At 37.4% G+C, this 19,967-nt stretch overlaps 1 protein-coding gene across 2 annotated transcripts in view; it reads right to left on the bottom strand.

Moving 5' to 3' along the window:
• DOCK1 (dedicator of cytokinesis 1) overlaps window positions 1–19,967 on the bottom strand; it is a 325,958-nt gene that overhangs the window by 271,096 nt on the left and 34,895 nt on the right. Inside the window, exons 6-17 of one of the 2 annotated variants that reach the window (XM_076339221.1) lie at window positions 16,889–17,037; window positions 13,570–13,705; window positions 12,256–12,413; window positions 11,608–11,689; window positions 11,037–11,172; window positions 10,612–10,684; window positions 7,933–8,075; window positions 5,290–5,415; window positions 3,718–3,842; window positions 3,308–3,406; window positions 2,022–2,094; window positions 160–263 (exon numbers count right to left, since the gene is read on the bottom strand). In XM_076339221.1, coding sequence (XP_076195336.1) covers window positions 160–263; window positions 2,022–2,094; window positions 3,308–3,406; window positions 3,718–3,842; window positions 5,290–5,415; window positions 7,933–8,075; window positions 10,612–10,684; window positions 11,037–11,172; window positions 11,608–11,689; window positions 12,256–12,413; window positions 13,570–13,705; window positions 16,889–17,037 — 1,404 coding nt within the window. The remainder of the gene's footprint in view (window positions 1–159; window positions 264–2,021; window positions 2,095–3,307; window positions 3,407–3,717; window positions 3,843–5,289; window positions 5,416–7,932; window positions 8,076–10,611; window positions 10,685–11,036; window positions 11,173–11,607; window positions 11,690–12,255; window positions 12,414–13,569; window positions 13,706–16,888; window positions 17,038–19,967) is intronic. The other variant, XM_076339222.1, reaches the window with a different exon arrangement.

Raw genomic sequence — 19,967 nt, 5'->3', positions numbered from 1 at the left:
ATATGCAAATTGCACAGTACTTACTATTTAGTTGCTTGATCTAACAGAATAGCCTGTAACATTTTTCTGTGCAATTCTGTAACAATAATTCACTAAAAGTCAGTAGTACTCACACTAAGCTGGCTACTATGGAAAGACTAAAGTATCTCAAAAATCTACCTTATAAACTATAAGGTCATGTTCTCCATCTCTCAAAGTTGTTCCATCATATCTCATGAGCTTCACAAATGCTAGGGCAAATATTTTCTCAGATTTATCTTTGGCTGTTACAAAACAAACAAACAAAAAAGCATAATTAAGTATTTGACACTAGTACAGACAGTCCACCTAATCTCAAAAACATGGATAACCTATAAATGAATGACCATAGTAAAGATTCTGAGTTGGAGAAAAGGTACAAGAAATTGGGAGAGTCTTCCAAACTCAAGATAGAACCAAAAATATGAGAAATAAATGCTTAAGAATCTGACCGCAGCAACAGTAACTAGATGCTTAATATTTCTATATTCTGTGTGTTCATTTAGAAAGCTGAATTAAGGCAACTTCTTAAAAACAAAACAGAAATTTGATGCATTTATAATGCTCAGGTTTTTTGGAGTTAGAAGAATGGCAGTGCTTGGTACCTAGAATAATGATTTAAAGACCAGCACTGAGGATCTCATCGGGGCTCTATCATTTATAGGGGGAATATTAGAATCAAAACAGAAACTGGATCCATAACTACAGATGAAGTGCCTCAGTTTCTGAAAGCTGACCCACTCTACAACTAGTATGAACTAGAAAATGCATTCCATTTGCTCTCATTGTTCCAAATCTATTATTAAAAGTTAAGTAAAAACAAAGCAAATGGGGCAAGTAGAAATCACAAAGTAAGTTAAGAAGTAAAACCAGAAGGAAAGTGCAATCAACTTGAGATAGCGCAAGCAGCCTGTGAGAAAGCCCTGCAGCCCTAAGGCACAGCCTCTAATTAATATTTAAACCATGGCCAACTTAAATTTTTGAGTCATCATAAAAATATTTCTGACTCTAGTAATTTGTAGTGCACAATCATAATTTTGACACTAATGACACTAATTTTCTGCACATTGTTTTCATTAGCAAGTATCATTCTCTAAACTAAGTAAATCTTTTATTAATGATCAATTTGCAAAATATACAGCTTCAATTAAATAACCGCTATGGGGTAATGTACTACACATTACAAAGATAAGTATACATGAAGAGTATTACACATCTTAAAATGCATCCAGCGGACACTACCTGATTAACGCTTTTGTCTACGCATTCATTCTACAGCAAAAAAGTTTTGCTGCAGATTTTGAAAGGCTTTCCTATCAAGCAAGACAGCCCCTGTAATCAATATATGGAATGAACATTATCACAACCAAGGCAAATCCCCAAACTTTACTCTGAAACAACTGTTGACAAATGGAAGATGTCTAGCTGTCTCGATCTGATCCTCAACAGCGCAAAGGAACTCAGCTGCCAGCAACATTACAGGAAAGCTGAGGAAAATCACAAGCTCTCAAGTATCTTTTAGACCAAAATTACTTCAAAACAACCACAAGTCAGTCTGAGAACCAGAAGCGGAAACGAAGTTTCTTAATACCTGTCTTCAATTACTAATGCTAAGCCCACCGTAAACTCTTTCACGTTCGCACTTCACACATGGGGTTTGTTAAATATCTTTACAACTCCCTACCCACCTACCTCTAAGATACACAATACCACAATCCTTTCAGTTGCTAACAGAAAGCTTTATTCACTAGCCCTTTTATTTGACTTGGAGAAATAACTGGGCAGGAAAGTAAAAACTTGATGTCAATAGGTAAGATTGAGGAAGATGTAAAGGGAAAAAGAAGCTGAGATGCTAACATAAAATAAGCAGGCAAAAAAAACCTTATCCCCGCACTAAAAGCGATTACAATAGTCAATTACACATTAGGAACGTTATGCCTGTTTCAGCAGATTTTGGCACCAGACACTGACAAGAACCATAATGAAAAGGCTGAATTACTCACAGTCCTGTGATGATCTATGACGGAACGTGAACCTTAAATGACTGCGGTTCACATCTTCAATGGGGATTGCGACCTTCACATATTGGGAAAGAGGACGGAGAAAGAAAACAGTCAGTACAGAATCTTCAAACATCATCAACCACTACCAAATCTCATCTAGACATCTTTCAACAATATGCTTGGCTCTTTCAAAAAGACTAATGTTAAGTAGCAGCTTCATTTTGCTATAGAAGACCTTGAAAGGTCATAGATTCCCCAGGAAAATCGCCAAGAAAGAGAGAAGGAACGAAGCAAGCCTTTTAAGTTACCCAACAAGACCTGCAACTTCAGATGTTGGGCTGTAACCTCAAAGCCTCCCCTACCACTCCCGCCAGCTCAGGAATGAGTCCCTCTCGAGTTTGACTGGTAGAGGTGAACTTGATTATCAACAGCAGCAAAGCAAAAATTCTTAACATATCCGTTATCTATGAACACTTGTACTACATATGCTATTAGTTTATCTCTGATCCTCACGTAACCAATGTGCAGAGATATAACCAATGCTCTTCTCCCCCAGTATTTTTGCTAGAGCCATCATATTTTCTTAATCACACCCATATTCAGGGTCTGTGCTGTACACTGCTCCCCAACACCACGTCTAGGTTTCTGCCATTCCCTAGCAGCCACTTTCTGTCTACAGATGCAACAAGAGCAGCTTTGGACTTAGAACAACGGTGTGGGAATAGCTGTAAGTCCCTTCTCAGTACACATATACTGTTCCCACTGACTACAGCTAGACAGAATATATTTTATAAAGCTAACATCAGCCTCCTCTGTAATATTAAAACTTGGCATTTAAGCTAAAATGTTATTACCCAAGCAAATTCAGCAAGCTTAAAGCACAATCAGCCAGATCCCAAAACACTGATGAGTTCAACACTCATCATAACCACTGAAGATAATGGCAATTATCTTTTAACCTTAATATCCTGCTTCTCTGGAATAGAGAAGAGTATTCTTCATGGAAATAGAGTAAACCATTCCTAAGCAGATCTTGGAGAGCCCCTGTAACAGTCATCTTGACCAAAAGGGTGAAATAAAATGCATTATGCAATAAAAGTCAAACCTATTTTCCAGAAGTCTCTAAAAGCCTTCCTTAGTTGAGCTTTCCTTCCTTCCTTTTGTCCTGCTAAACATGATCACAAGCATTGAATTTCCCTAGTTTTGTTTCTCAAGGCTTTCCACTGAAACCTGTATTAATTGCATATTAACTCACCCAAAGGAAGTTATTGTAACATTTTATATACCTTTACAGTCTCAAACCAGCGAGGCTGCTTTACTTGGTAATATATTACTGACTTGTACTCTGAGATGGCTTCATCACCAGCACCAGGAAAAATAACACTCTTGAAAACACAAACAAAAGAGAAAATGTTTATGTCTATCTTAAACTCCACTTTTTCATTCAAATAAACAACAAAAAAAAATTAGTGAGGTAGGTCAAAATAAGACAGAATAGCGCACGCTCAGAGCTCCTAATGAAATTAGTATCAAAGTGCATGCATTGATATGACAAGATGTATTTAGTTATGACAAAGGAGAACATTTTCTTGTAAATAAAAATAGGGACCTAAGTTGACAAATATAGAGAAAGATGTTGAAAAGGCTTAAACAGATATGTATCAAAATCAAAAAAACCCAGATGTTACTTTAATACCTCTAATCTTTTGCCATCTTCATCATAAACAGATACTGTAACTTCTACATTCTTTGCTGTTGTTTTACTGCCTTTGTCAAAATCTCCCTGAACCAATGTTACATAGATGTCATTACGAACATCACCTAAAAGAAAAAGCAAAGCACAGAAGTTCTTAGCAATTTTCACAGTATACCTATTGATTTGTGAAGCCAGTGATGCATAGAAACAACGACCAACACATTTTAGTAACAGCAATCATACATATACATGGCAAAACATTTAAAAGCCATGCTATCTTGAACATTCAAAACTAGTAGTACTGAAAACAGCTGTTTAGCTAAAATTGTGCTAAGACTTCTAAAGTCTGAACTATCAACTCATAGTGCAGCAAGCTGAATCTAACAAACAAGAAAAACCACACATTATCTCTGGACTGAAAGAATACCACATCATCATTAAGAGTATGTACTGTATTACTCAAAAAAACACCTCAGTTCCTCTCTTTTTTCCTTTTTTTTTTTTTTTAAAAACACAACTTCTTTCACTATTAATTTGAAAGGATGAATTTTAACACAGTCATTAATTTATCCCATACACAGATATTTTGCAATTTAAAAATATTTAAACCACCTACAGAGATCTGTAACTTGTTACATCAGGAAGTGGTTTGATGTTTTTGCTGACTTGGGGGGTGCAGGGGAGGGTTGTATTTAGCTTTATGTCTTAAAATGGTCTTCAACTACACCCCAGTTCAACTGAAATTTTGAAAATGAATTGTGGAAACAGGGATTTTCCAATAATTTCATGAGACAGACGGTTTACGTGCCAACATACAATCATAACAAGCAGAGGTGCTGAGGCACTTACACCATACTGGATATATAGGAAAACAAGCAACAAATGCACAGTCAGCAACCACAGGAGAGCTGGAACTGGGATGTTTTTTGAAAATATCTAATGGATCCTCCAGAGCCCATCAATCTGAAAAGGACAGTGCAGGGTTTTTTCTGTAGTCAGTTGCTTATGGCAATTTTTATTTTGAGAAGCACCATGTTTTTTTGTTTTTGTTTGGTTTTTTTTTTTCTAAACACCAGAATAGAAAATCCACGGAATATATGTATTAAAAAAAGATAATATGGCTTTCTTTCAAATACATTATCCAAATCTAGTACAAACCCTAAGAGACTTGCATATCTCTAAATCAAGCCTGTTACTCTGAAAAATCTTTCTGGTTTGGATGCATCACAGGATGTAAGTTTTACATATGCCCTTGCTAGGGAGAGAATATGAAGCATTTACTTTGTATACATTTTTATTCACTGGAGAAGAAGGAGAATTTCCACTGTCACTGTGATATCACGTCTTTTGGGGGGGGTTGTTAGTTTTATTTATTTATGCAGAACATGGCAGGTATTACCAAAGTATCTTACATTTATTTTAAATGAGACAAAATCCTTTCATGATCCATTATTTCTAATGTATACCATACCTCAAATTCATCTTTTTTTTTTCCCCAAAAAAGCTTCCATACATACAGATATTTAAAGAAGGTTAAAATATAACAAAGCAGCATTAATTCACACGGCTTACCAGGCATAATAATCTCAGGAAACCCCATTTTCCGAGCCACGGCTGTTGACCTATCCACTAAGTGTGGAAACTCTTTCCTAATCTGATGAATATCTCCTGGAAGAAGTTTCAAAGTCACCCACAAACCTGTTGTGTAAAAACCACAATTATTAAACTGGTGTTTTTTTCTAGTTACTAAAGATTTCTTTTTACACATTCTAAAATGTAAGAACATACGTTAAGGTAACTGTTCTTCATTTACAAAAAATACACTTTATAAAGTATTTTAAAACACTCAAAAAAAACCCCACCGCTTCAAGTGGAAACATGAGTACAGCACACATAAGTATGTCTGATTACATCAGACTTTCTGGAAAACTGTATAAAATCCTCACCTGGAAGCTGACTGGCTAATAAAAAACCCAAGAAACTGGAAATCTGTGCAAGATCAGGATTTGGGCCTTTGTATTGTGCACTTTGCAGCAATACCATCTAGAAGGCATCTTGGTAGGGAGGAGTTAGGCAGATGTTCAAAAGCAGATGCATACATCTTCCCATACACAAGCTTACTAAAGCCAAAAATTTCATTCACAGTCTAAAAATTTCAATAGAACAGGTCTCCATTCAGAAGAAAAACAGGTTAGCAGCACCATACAACATAAATTGGAAGAAGGAAACCCTTGGTTATCAGCTGGACCCACTGAAGTCTGGGTTGTGAAAAGGGAAGCAAGCCTACTGTGCCCTTGGCACGAAGCCGGAGTGACCCCAGAAGAATCCCTCCTCCTCGATGAACTTTGAGAACTAGACTTCTCTCATCACTTAAGCCTTCCACAAAGGGTCTCATGGAAATACAGTTATTAAGCCATTAGCAGAACTGCCTCAAGCTTTCATCTCTCCTTTGAACTCTCACAAGTTCTTTCTAATGAAATGTTTATCTTCCACAAGAAGAAACAGAAGTGGCGACGTTGATTTGAATGGAAAAACTTGAGTATTACAAACAACCAATAGCGAGATGCCAATAAACAGAGCACCAACAGCAGATATGTACCCTGAATTGATTCATCACCACCCCCACCCCCATAAGTTGTTTTTACTACACTGAACACAAAGAAATCTACAGCATCAGCTTTACACAGTTGACATTTTTCTCTTCAGTAGCAGAAGGCGCTACTAAAAAGCCGCTGCTTGCCAACTAACATCAAGCACACTTGTTATAGGAAAAAGAAAGATACCAAAGTGGGGGGGCGGGGAAGTCTTACACACTTGGTAAAGTGACTGGCAATCAAGTTCAAGCACGAAATAATGATAGCAGCAATTTGCAGAAGAAAATCCTAAAATTAAATCTATGAAAAATACCAAAAAAAATACTCATCTGTAAAACAAATTGTGGGTTATCCTGTTATACACACAATTAACTATGCATTCATTTTGTATATATTTGGCAGCTAGCTTTCTTTTCTATTAAAATCTCTTATAAAAGGCTGTATGCTGACTTGTTGCCAGAGATGGTTCTAACAGCTGCTATTTCATTAAACAGTAACTGTACCTACACTGACTGGCTAAGCAACAACTCTTAATCCTTTTCTGTTTGCTTGGGCGCCTTTCTTAGGGAAAGAATCTGCAATGAATCAAAGAAGCTGAAATGTTTCCTCCTTTCCAGTACACATTGGCCGCAGGTGAAAACAGGGGGGAAAGCAGTTTTCCTCTTTAGCTAATGGATAATTTTAAAAGTTTATTTAGATTTTATTTGCTCTTAATTAACTTAAAAAAACAGAAAAAAAATATGTAATTTTCCTTGGGTCTTTTGTTCAGATACCCCCTACAAGTGATACAGATATACACATACATAGTGTCAGGTGGAAACTCCACATTAGCCTGCCTAATAGTATACTAATCCAGACACTCCTCCCCCAAAAAAATAATATTGAAGCTGGTACAGTAATAACTGAGGCATCACACAATTCACTTTTTAACTGGTAGACACATTATGATCACGAAGCATTGTATTTAAAAAATAAGGAAAAAAAAAACCAAACACAAAAAAAACCCAAAACCGCAGACTTTAGAAGCAAACTCAGTTTCATGTCAGCAGAGCATACGCTGAGTTATGAACAGTGACACGAGCAGCCCGTAGGACAAGGTCTCAGTGGGGTTGCCTTGCTCTGGCTCCGCTCCGAGCTCAGGCGGGTGCGGTGCTGGCGGGAGCAATGCCCTGGTCTTCTTGAGAGGGAGCCAAATGCTGCAAGCGCAGCTGCGAAGCGGAAAAATAAGGCGAAGGAAGGGAAGGAAGAGAATATCCCTTCCTTCAACATGAGGAGGCCAAAGTCCGCAGTCCAAGGGCACCAGAGCTGACTCCCTGAGTCATCTTTTCCAGTACAGAAATACAAAGATGTCCAAGCGATGGACAATGTAGAGAAAGTACAGACAACCTGTAGAGTTAATGCTGGGGGAGAAGGTGCGGGTCAGGGGGGAATAGCAGAATGAGCCCTGAAAGATGGGGAAGAGGAGAAACAAACCGTGCAAACACATTTTCTGTTACCAAACAGCAGTGAACAAGTGAAGGTAATACTATGCACCCTTGATTCCAAAATCAAAATAATCATGTTGCAAATCAAGCGATGAGCAGTTTTAGGTACACCGGTGTATATAAAGAACAGTACATACCCTGACCCTTGTGGTTAACTTCTTTAGCAGCAATCACTTTGTTTATAACAGTCTGAAGGAAATCATTCTCCCCTGCCACCCTGGGTGAAAAACGGGATGATATGTTCAGCTGCTTGTGTCGAATGGCGTCATCCAACGCTAGCCTGGAGGATGCACATGACGACCAACACCAGGAAACAAAGGGTCACAGAAAACCAGAAGTCACAGTAACAAGGGAACACAAAAGATCGTATCATAGTTGTGACAAAGAGTATTTATTAGTCAACGCAAGACAAAGGACAGGAAAGGTAACAAGAAAGACAGAGGAAGACCATTAATCAGAAGAATGCTGATCTACCACAGAGAAGTACAGCACATTTGCATTGTTACTTCTCCCTTCAGGGACATGCATGCACAGGCCCCAGTAACACTTCGTGAGGATAGGAAGGATGTCTCCCACCTGAGAATCCCCTGTTAAGCAGTGAAAACCTATACAGACAGTTTTCTCTCTAATATAGATATATAGCAGACTGGTCCTGCAACACCTCCAGGGTCACTTCTGCCATTCTGTAGGTTAAGCAGCAGTGCATACCATCTGAAGGAAAAGCTACCATAAATCTCACAGAAATGGCATAGGAGAAGAAAAGCAGATAATCCAAACATTCTGTTAAACTTGATGAATAAATGAAAAGATGGAAACTATAAATAAACAGCAGCATTAAGTGTCATTTAAGTAATCTTGCCAATACTTGTGACAGCCATTGTGTTGGTGGCTAGAGAATGAATACAAACAAAGATAGATATGAAAACAGAATTGCATGTGGTACAACAGAAGCAAAGCATGAAATGAGAAGAAAAATGTGGCTCATATATACAGCCTAAGTCTACGTTGGAAATAATGACACCAGCATTCATTGCGTGTTTTCATATTATTCATATTCTCTGGAACACACCCTTTCAGAAGAATGTTTTAATTTAGCGTGGGGAGGAGGGGGTGGGGGGGAAATCACATTGTACATCTTCTCAAAAACCTGATTTATATATACAGAAAAAATAAATCAGTGTTAATGGAGCAGAAAACTAGATGTTCCATTAGCATCCACTTTGATACACAAAGATTCATTTTCATTGCATACTTCCACACTCACTAAAAAATAAGCTTGCTATTGTTTACCACACAATAAACATATCATGAACACACTCTTGCCTAAAACCCCTGTTTTCCTTGAAAAATTGGATTGTACTTCTGATTTTCACATTAACACCCTCTACACCAGTCCAGCGACACTGCTGCATACAAACGAAACCGTTTCAGACATGAGGCATACACCCACTTGGCTCCCTATAGCACCTGCAGACCTTGCAATCCTCTCAGTAGCCCTACATCTTCAAACCACAAGGGCTTCCTGAATTAAGATTATTTTCCAAAATAAAGTTAATCTGAGATTACATTATTTCAAGCTTTTTTAAAAAATATTATTAAAAACCCTCCGAATATCCATTAGTATACTAATCAAGAAATACAGCTAACATAACTACATTTTGCCTTTTTGAACAGATGGCAGTCTAACATTTCACACAATGGGAAAACCTAGCATTCATATTTTATGCACACTTGACTTATCCCTTCTACCTTTCCCCACTTCATGGAATAAAAAAAAAAAAAACCCTGTGAACTATGGATGGAACAGAGTATTTGCCACACAATCTCTCTTGTTAATAAGCTTTTACTTCTAAAAGCACTTTCTCTGCACGTATCTACAAATTCACAAAAATTCAGGCCATTGAACCCGTATTTCTTAACATGATTTTGTGGCTTGAAGTCAAAACTGATCTTTGATATTACATTAAATTCATATATGTCCGTACTTTAAAGGACACCAAGTCTATATTTGCTATTAGCTAATTTAATTATTGTAAAATAGTATCTGTCAAACTCCGTGTCAGCAACCTTGGAGTCAGCGTGGAAAAGTTTGCAGTTTTAGATGACTAAAAGTAAGACCACATCCACGTAGCAGAGTGGTCTCCTTGATTCCGTGAACCAGCTAGAACGGGTATGTGCAGCAGAAACATCCTCTCCCTTACCATCCAACCAAAATACCTACAGTTTCTGGTAAAAGTCTCACATGATAAAGTTGTATTACGAGAAGATAATGCAGGAGGTGTATCAAGCCATCCTTCAAATTCTCAACTTTTGTTCGTGCTCTAATTACTGTGGCCCCTACTATGAAATTATATCTGCTACCAAGAAAAGGGTAAATGTTATTGTTTACTAATTTCACAGAAGTCACCTGCAGTGGATGTTGGTAACACTGCTGGTCTTTATCAACCTCAGGCAGAGCTAAACCAGCAATGTACTTATTTTAGGCATTTCACCTCTTACAAATTATCACCCTGATATCTTTAAACAAAAAGAAAACAAGACTGCAAAACTGCTAATGCATGCTTTAAACTCAAGACTTAAAAAAAAAAGTTTCTGGGGCTATCACTATTATAACTAATGGGAAATTATCAAGAAGAAATATTAGTACTACACAAGATAAAATATCACAGTGAAATAAATTAACTTCAGAATATCTACAGAACACTTCTTCCAATCAAAAGTTTAAGATGTTTTGGGTTGTTTTTTTTTTTTTTAAATTAAAGTTAAAATCTTAATTCTTTCACTTCTGCTTACTCTTTAAACGATTCCCTACTTACGGTTGAAATGGTATGAAGTGCTGTTTGTCCTCATCGTCAACTTTTCCGTTAATTATGTCAGTAACATCCATTACTGAAAACAAAAACAAAGTGTACTGAATTAAGTGATCAACATGGGAAAAGGGGTGCTGAGGGAATACCCTGGGGGACTGGAAGCAATGGTGACTCAGAAGAGGGATGGAGTTATCAACTGTGCAATTTCAGAATTTTCCTATAGAGTAACATCATGTTGCAAATACCCTGTAGCATCTCTAGCTAAATGTGAGTCCTCAAAGCTACAGTAAACTCTACAACACAGCAATCAGTCTGATTAACCTGGACCTGGGAACAACTCTGAGTTTATACAACCCCACAGGAGTTTCACACACCCAACTTTCTGTGCAAGAATATAACGTGATGTGGACAGATACAGCGCAGAGAGTTACCTGCTACCCCAAAAGGTCGCCGCAGCCCGGAGGTTAGTTTTCTCGTGTTGTTGTCCCTCAGCTCCATTCTGCCCACTCGCACAATCTGACAGACGAAACTGATTTTCTCTCTTTTCAGGTCTTTGCTGCCCAGGTCCTAGAAATAGTAGTTTCTTCAGATTACTTTTAATAACTGAATTTTAAGTTCCTTTCACTAGGCAGAAGGTTTGCTGCTTAGAATTTGCTTTTGCCATGCTAGCCTCTAGCACCAGAGCAAACTGTTCTCAGAGTAAAGGAGTTTTTGTAACAGTACTTAAACATCTTATCTTGACTTCTGTGTAAATTAATTGCTTAGGAGGCCAAATCATTTCTAGTAAGTTAAAACTTCAAAGAGCAACTTTTGTTTTAGCCAGGTGTTGAGAATTTTTAGTAGCCACTTATGAGAAATGTCTCATGTGAGCCTTCATCAGGATCATTACCTGCAGAGTAACTCCATGCTGTTTACATACAGATCATTACATTCCTCAATTATTCACAAGCTATGAAACAAGTGCTTTAAGATTTGCCAGATGAACCAAGCCCACACACTTACAGTGAATACTGCTCGAAGGTTATGCAATCTGTCTATATCTTTGGGGAGTCCACAGCTTGACCATCGCACCAAGTAGTTTTCACTGAAAGAACAGTATTTTCAGGATTTTTTGTTTAAATGGCTTCCTTTAACGTAAGTATATAAAATCAACTTCAGAATTTACAGAAGACTATTTTAAACCCAATCTACTTATCCTAAACAAATTAATATTTACTTAGTACAGAGCTGGCATTTCCCTTTGTGTATATCCTTTATAAAAAGAAAGCAACTCCTCAGCAACAAAGTGTAAGAATTTCTTTAAGGAAGCAGGGCATGTAGAAATCGAACTCTCAGATTAGTGCCAAGGCTGCTGCTAAGTGAGGGCACACAGCCTTGCAGGTGTGTTCACGTCTCATTTAAGCTCTACACTTGAGGAACCACAGGCACAGTGTGATGAGGAACAGTGCGACCCCAAAACCCACCCAAGATGAAGAGACTTGCCTGATGCTGTGCTGTGCTGAACATGACGACAAAGTGCTGCTGCACTGTTCTTTCCCAGATGACCCTTTCCTATGCCTTTCACAGAAATTTAACTTTCACAAGCCCTCTCATCCTGCTGCTATAACTAGGTAAGCACAGATTAGGGAGTACACTCAGGAGTACACTAACCTGATAAATTTTGATTCCAGTGGATCATACAGAGACATCAGGACTTCAGCATCTTCTCCTATTTTACAGACTACATTTTTTAAATTTACAAATAAAGCAAATGAAGGAGTGGCAGCAAACTTGGCTTGTCTGTTGATATCGATATTCTGTTTCTGAGACTGTAATTCAAGAACAGAAGAAACTTAAGTTTAACTTAGCCTAACGAATATCCAACCACTCTAAAACTTTCCTAAAACCTTTCAGACAGAAGAAGAGGGGCTTTCTGTTGAGTGTCGACTCCTGTGATCTTTGTTTATATTAGGATTTACAACAGATTGCATTTTCTGGATCTGTCTTGAAGTGCCACACCATAAGGAGGGGGGCGGGAAGGGAGATGTCTTCACTTATTAGAAAGAGAGCTAAACAAATGGAGGAAAAGACAGAGCCTCAAATGTACCTGACCAAAAAAAGGAAGTTTGTTATTTGCTTTGTCTCATGTTTTTCTGACAGGAACAGAGTGCCACGAAAGACAGGAGAGAAAACAGTGCCATTTCTGCGGGTTACCCACCGCTCAGACTTTAGCTCCCATAAACTTTCCACAAACTACTTTATCTAGGCAGAAGGGAGGAATGCACATGGGACAAAAAGGAAACTGGCTGAGGCAGAGACAAAGAAACAACTTTGGATGCAAAAATTTAATAGTTTAAATCCCATTTAAACTAGTGTATTTTTACACCAAGTTTGGTAAGGGCTGCAAGGGTGTGTATGGCCCATTACAACTCAACAGGATGCAGTAACTTATTAAATTGCACTAACACACTCACGAGCAACTCCTCAGAATACCATGCTCCACTAACTGCTGCTGACATGGGCAGGACTCCTTACAACAGAAGTGTTCTTCCTTTTAAAAATAAGGATTTGAACTGCAAAGAAGCTGACTGTTCAAGTCTGAGAATGTCTTTAAATTTGCCTCCTGTATTTCAACAAACAAATTTTCAGGATTGGTGTACAGAAATCATACAAACATAATGAAGACATTAGTCTACTTGATTCTCAAAAATAAACTCTCATGACAATCTAACATACAAACCTGCTACATATGCATCTCTGATATTAACCTACAAATGTAGTCGACTTATTGATACAGGTCTTAACCATAAATTCTACTAAGCCCTTTAAAGGATTGAAAAGACAATTAAACAGGCTAAGACGTAAATGTTTAAGCCTGATAAACATAACAAATTCTTCATTACCAATGCTAAAAATAATAGTCACCTAATCAGTTTACAGTCTTATGTTTCAAAAGGAAAAGCTACAGTGCATAGTATATCTTACTTTTTCCTCCTGTAGCCTCTCTTCAACTTGCTTGGAAGCGATCTCATGTGCTCTGAAAAGGCTAATTGTGCTGGTCTGCTCTGGGTCCAGAATATTGCCATCTTCATCTCTAACAACCAGATCTAAATCAAGAATTCTAAACAAACAAAAAAATAGGCTTGTGAATTAACAGTGCTCAAATAAATGCTTAAAAAACACCTGCCAAGTGTTTAACATTAAAGTCATGCACACCTGACATATGATAGAAAAAAAACCTATTTGATAATGATAAAACAATTTAACATGTCACCAACCCAGGAGACAACCAACCCTGGCTGGAAGTCACTTTTTCCCCCAGCACAGAAAGAACGCATGTAAATGAAATAGCAGAACAGCTGGGGAAGTAATTTCTTAAACAACTAAATTTGCAAGAGACTTTGTCTCCTCCTCTGATTCATCTGACAGTTTGAACAACCAAGCACTACAGTCACACATGCAAATTGGTCAGTTCATTTCATCCCACTCCACATTCTCCTCCAGAGCAGGCATATTCCTTTTTTAGCAAAAACCTATGAGATACAAGAAGGCATAAGTTGTTTCCCTTTATTTAAAGCAGAAGCCAGATTTCTGTCAGCAAGGTGTTAACGTCCATGATTTCTCTCTGCAGAGAGAAAGGTTTCTGTCATAATCAAATCCAGTCTTAGGAAAGACCTTTCACATTTTTCCACATTAGTGCAGTGCTGGCAGCAGAACCAAGGATAAAAAAAAATCAGGTGTAGGTGGATCCGCATTTCTCTACCTATCTTCCCTAAGACTGACCTCCTTACCTCCACTTCAATACATATGGTCCCTGTTTTCTTCTTCTAATTCTGCAGCCACCTCTCATGATGGAGCTGCTGTAACTTTGGTTTTGAGATATCTTTAATCAATGAGCTTAAATCATACTTGCAGTGTCTGATAAACCACAAACGTCTCTGTGGCTTATCTGAGAGTAAGTCCCCTTTGGACATGACCCGCAATCACTTGAAAAGAAGAACAGGAGCTATGGCAGATGGAAGACATTAGAGGATCACTCCTCCCCCCACCCTTACAAGTGGGAAACCTGGAGGTTTGAAAGAAAGCCTTGAGCAGGGTCAACACAGAAACCCCTCCAACTAATTGCACTGCATTAATTCAAAGGTGGATGAACATCACCCAAACAAGTTGCAGAGTGCAAGCAGCAGCTTATTAAGAAACACCTCCCAAGCTCTACTCTGTAACTGGACCTAGTCATCACGAAATTCTCTTAAGCATCCCTGGACCATCAAGCTCCCAGATAAATTTTCTAGTGAGAAAATGGTTTCATCATTGAAACCAAACAGAAAAGTAGCCAAAACTGTCTTGCTCCTCCCTACTACTGTTTCCTGGACAGCAGCCACAGGAGATACACCCACTGGCCACTTGTATTGTAACCGTCAGCCCTGGATGAACAAAAGCAGAGTCCTTCCGTAGGCGACATCCACCTGGACCGGAGGAAAAGGTAACTCAAATTCAGAGAAAGACTAATCACCCAGCCTGCTACACACTAACAGGACAAGAATGTTTGCACAGCCTGTCAAATAAATAGAAGCAAACGCTCCTTTGATTTAATTTCTTTGTTTTATCCTTTAACTTGCAAATGATGCTTGGAAAAAAACTGAATTTTTTTCCTAAGTGTCCCAGTTACAGATTTTTGCAACTGAACAAAAAAATGTGTTTTCACAACAAAATTACCTGACCCAATTTCAGAAAAACACTAAACATACAAATTCATAAGACCATTTTTACTTCCTCAGTTATTTTGACAACATGCCGTGAAATTGTTGTCTTTATTTACAGGAAAAAATCTTATTTACAAATCAGTATTTCACAAAACAGGAAAAGTTAGGATATGATTAGATCATAAAACATTTATAAAATGCATAATTAATGCCTTCTGTCTGGATATTGAAATCATCATTCGTGTTTATTTTAGACAAAAGTGAATGTATGACTACATTAGAAACATATGGTATCTTTCAGTTGTGAGTATTTACTCAGAAGTTCAAATTCACTTCTCTCCTGTACTCCACAGAGAATGTTCTGATCACTTAATTAGTCCATCAGAACATTATGAATATAAAGCACAGCACAAGATGTTCCATTGTATTTGAACGCTGAGCATCTGGAGGTTATTCAGGGTAACTTTAACCAACTCCTTAGCCAGATGGTAAAATACAGTAGCCAAACAAATAATATCAGCAACATCTGGTTAATTGTCTACTGAGGTACAACAGTCCATATCTTGGATTATAAATGATAATTACTGACTGAATGCAGTTACTGATGATTTTTTTTAATTTTTTTTTTTTTAAATCACAGCTTTTGCTGATAAAGTGCGTGAACAGAAATACTGCAAATTTGGCAGTTCTTAAGGAATAAAACACAAATAGCTGAAATCTGACGAGTTATTTACATGACAAGGGATTTAAAGACTGGTTTGCTGAAAACTTTTTCAGTCCCCAGGTGCACAGTACTACAACGTTGTCTCTCAGTATTCAAAGCACTGCTACAAATAATTTCATGATTGAAGTGTAAGATAAGATTTCTCATTTTCAATCAAAATGGAAAGTCATAACTGTATAGAAAATTTGTAACCTAAAACTTGTATTTAAAAAAATTTTGCTTAAATCCAGACCACTGTTTGGAGAGTTAATATACCTGAATTACAAACATATCTAACATATGCAACCTATACTGCTGTCTTTTTTTTTTTGTAAATATTTCCTTCACAATTTCCATTCTCTTCTGTTAAATAGATACTTTGTTTTATTAAATCTGCCTGTTAATCTTCTGGTGCAAGCTGGATACTATATAAGTAGAGGAACAATGAGCTAAACAATGCTTCCGAGCCAAATCCTTCAGCATCACATTACAGCTAAGTGACTTCAGGGCACACGCAGCTGGTGGTGTTGAGAAGGCAACAACTGTTTACGCTGCAGAAGCAAGTGGAGTTTAAGTTATATTTTGAATGGAGGCAATACTTGCACTTTTCAATTGACCTTAAAAATTACAACTTCATACCAGTATCTAATTGCTAAAATCATCAAGCAAGGGAGAGAGTTACATATGGATTCCACTTTACATATTATAATTTGTACTATACTTTAAAGATTCTATACCAACTTCACTCTTTGTCTTTCTATAACAGGACTGTTAATGTATTACATCTCCATAAATACAGGAATAAAAGAATCTTGCAAGAAGTCATTGACAGCTAACGTGTACTACGCAAGCTGATTTGATTTTAAGCATAAACACTTGGAAAATATTGTTCACAAACCTGTTGCCATAATCTATTTTGGCAGTCACTTTCTTTTTCAGTTCTTTGAGCTCATCTTGGGGTAGGGTCCCAGACAGTATTTGAGATCTCCACTCAATAAGATCATATATCATGTGCCGTACACTGCGAAACATTTCTCTGTTATCTTGCTGTTTGGAGGAAAAAGATGGGTAGAAGTTAGTGTTGAAGTCTACTGAGCATCTTTTAAATACACATAATAAATTACAACTATAAAATACAAACTCAAAAGGTAAGAGTCTACAATAAGCTCTAAAACAGGAACCTAGCTTTCTACAGCACAGAACACTGAATACAAAGAGTCTTACACTCTGCTTTAGGTATCTAAATAAGTGTAAATGCTTGTGTTTACGTTACCTCTAAAACCCAGGTCATACTGTATTCAGAACAGGCATTCAAGGGAAATTCTTTTCTTGGTTCACAGAGTAACTTTATTCAATATATATATTTGAATATATATTGAATATATATATAGAATATATTGAATACTATACTGAGTAGAACAGGACTAAAAATGGTGCATTTTAACAGCAAGAGGCTCAAGTTCTGCAGTACTCCATCTGCAACGCATTAGAGAACCCTTTTCCCCCCCTAGTTAAATCTTCAGAATAACACTTTAAAATTCCTCAGTGTGCAAAACCAAGCACATCAGTATCTTACGAGTACACAGGTAACATCTGAAAGAAAGTGGAAAACTAGGAAAGCACTAAACCTTATAGGAAGTTAAATACCTTAATTGTTTATAAAGGTTGGAACTATGGATATCGAATAGTGCCAGCAGCATACACAAACTTTTCTTGGCAACATTCAGCTAAGCTAAGACACAGGAAAACAAAGTTCCAGATTTACAATGGAAGAAACCTCTTTTCCAGAGCATTTTCTATATGCATGCGACACACACATGCATTCAGAGACAAAAGATCAAATCTTTAATCACAAAACAGAATTTGACATGTTGGTTTAAACTGTGGACAGTGCATATACACAACAATTTTGCATAGTATTGTTTGTTTGTGCTAAAACTGAAGTTGCAGAATAACAGCCTTTCTATTTTTATTGTGAAAGATAATGTCAAGACAAAGACAACGCAGAGTCTTTGAATGCTTTGATCTTACCCAGAAGCAGTCTCCCTCACTGTCTTCATAACCCTCAAAATCTATGCCATTAGTTCAATACACTCTTAAACAGTTTTCTAAACACCCTATATCAATGAATTACTTGGGCTACACATAGCTGTCTTTCATTCAGACTACACCCAGGCATTATTGGACTGAAAACAACTGGAATAATTAAATAATTAAAATAAAATTCTCCGCTATATATAAAAGACAATGAAAAACTGCAAAGGTGCAGGAAAATAATATAATGACTCAAAGACTCAGGGGAAAAAATACCTAACTGTATAACTTAGACTTCAGTCTGTTCAGATTATCAAAAAGCTGACTTGATTATAGTGTGAGAGCCTTCACAGAGAGAAAATACCCGTTATTAAAAGCTCTTTAATGTAGCAGAGAAAGACACAACAGGCACATATGGCTGGAAGCTAAATACAGACATATCCAAATGGGAAAGAGGTTCATGATTTTCAATGCTGCAGGCAATCATAAACTAGAGATGAAGACCATGCCACATCCTCTGCTATCTGCAAATCAAAACTGAATACCTATTCAATATTCAAACACAAATTACAAACTGAATAAAAGTGTAAATGTGGTCATTTAATGACTTTTGATATGCAGGAAGTGGACAACATGGAATATCTCTCTAGCCTGCAGACTGACCAGTCTGAAAACGGCTACCTCCAGTAAACCAAACTTACCTTGAAAAGGCAATCCCATTGTACCAATGCTCTTTTTGGCAGCTGACCACATGCAATTAATCTAGCAGATATCCTTGAGATACAAACTATAAACAAACTCATTAAGTGATCCACCTACTCAGACTAAAGCTGTAACAGGCACTGGAACCCCTTCTGCCACCAAATTGAGGCCACTAGTAGCGTCACACCTTGCCTGCTCTTGAATTCAAAGTTATTACCAAAGCACTGCAGTATTGTTTAGCTGTTCACGTCTTCATAGAAGCAAATGCATGCAAATGAGATGTTATACATTAACGGTGAGAACAAGCTATTCCCACACTAGGAGAATTTTATCATTTCCTAAAAGTTACTGCTACAAAAAGCACACACAAGTCTTAGTAAGAAAACTTCTAATAATGTCTCTTGCTATTCCTCCTTTCTTATTATATTGCACTGCAACCAAGCCTTGTGTGGTTCTGCAAGTGGTACTTCTCTGACATTAAACAATATTGGATTTCGTACTCGGGATAATCCCCAAAAAAGACATCAGGGTCAAAATGTAACGCTTGCTGTCCTCAGCAGCACACAGCAGTGGAACCAAGGGCGAAGCTGTTCTCAATGCCCTCTTCAGGTTCTGCTGCTCCTAGATTGCTTCTGCCCATCTGCTTCCTCCTTGCTCCTCAACACGACCTCTCCAGTATCACATCATGTTAAAGCTCTCTCTTTAGTATATAATCTGTTTATCTTCATATAACATATCATCCTTCATCTCATCTACTGCAACACTACATCACTTCCAACATACTGTATTTTTAATCTTTATTTTCATGGGTGTGATTAAAAACCACATTAGTCAACACAAACATCTTCATTTCCAGTTAGTGTCTTCATTACACAGCGTGCACTTTTATGATAGAATATTTCAAACGTATTTATAAGAAACAGACTGTGCATTAAACCCTACTTTAAATATAAGACTTTCATGTTCCCATTATCTTGTTACAGTGACCTTACACAACGAGAGCATGAGAAGTCTGAGCTAGGGTACCTCACATCCTACAGCACGCTGTTGCTTTACATCTGAACTGCATTTTTAAGTGTACATTTGAACACTCTTTAGATCTTACCTAGGAATACTTTAATATGTGTAGTTTCATGGCTATTGTATTTTTTTATTACCCCATCTGAGAGATTATCAGTGCAAATGCTTATTACTATAAATTTCTAAAAATATATTCTTATGTGCTTGGAACTTAAGCATAC

This window comes from Aptenodytes patagonicus, chromosome 5 (assembly GCF_965638725.1).
Source record: "Aptenodytes patagonicus chromosome 5, bAptPat1.pri.cur, whole genome shotgun sequence".
NCBI classification, from domain to species: domain Eukaryota; kingdom Metazoa; phylum Chordata; class Aves; order Sphenisciformes; family Spheniscidae; genus Aptenodytes; species Aptenodytes patagonicus.
This window is presented reverse-complemented; position numbering and strand designations above follow the sequence as displayed.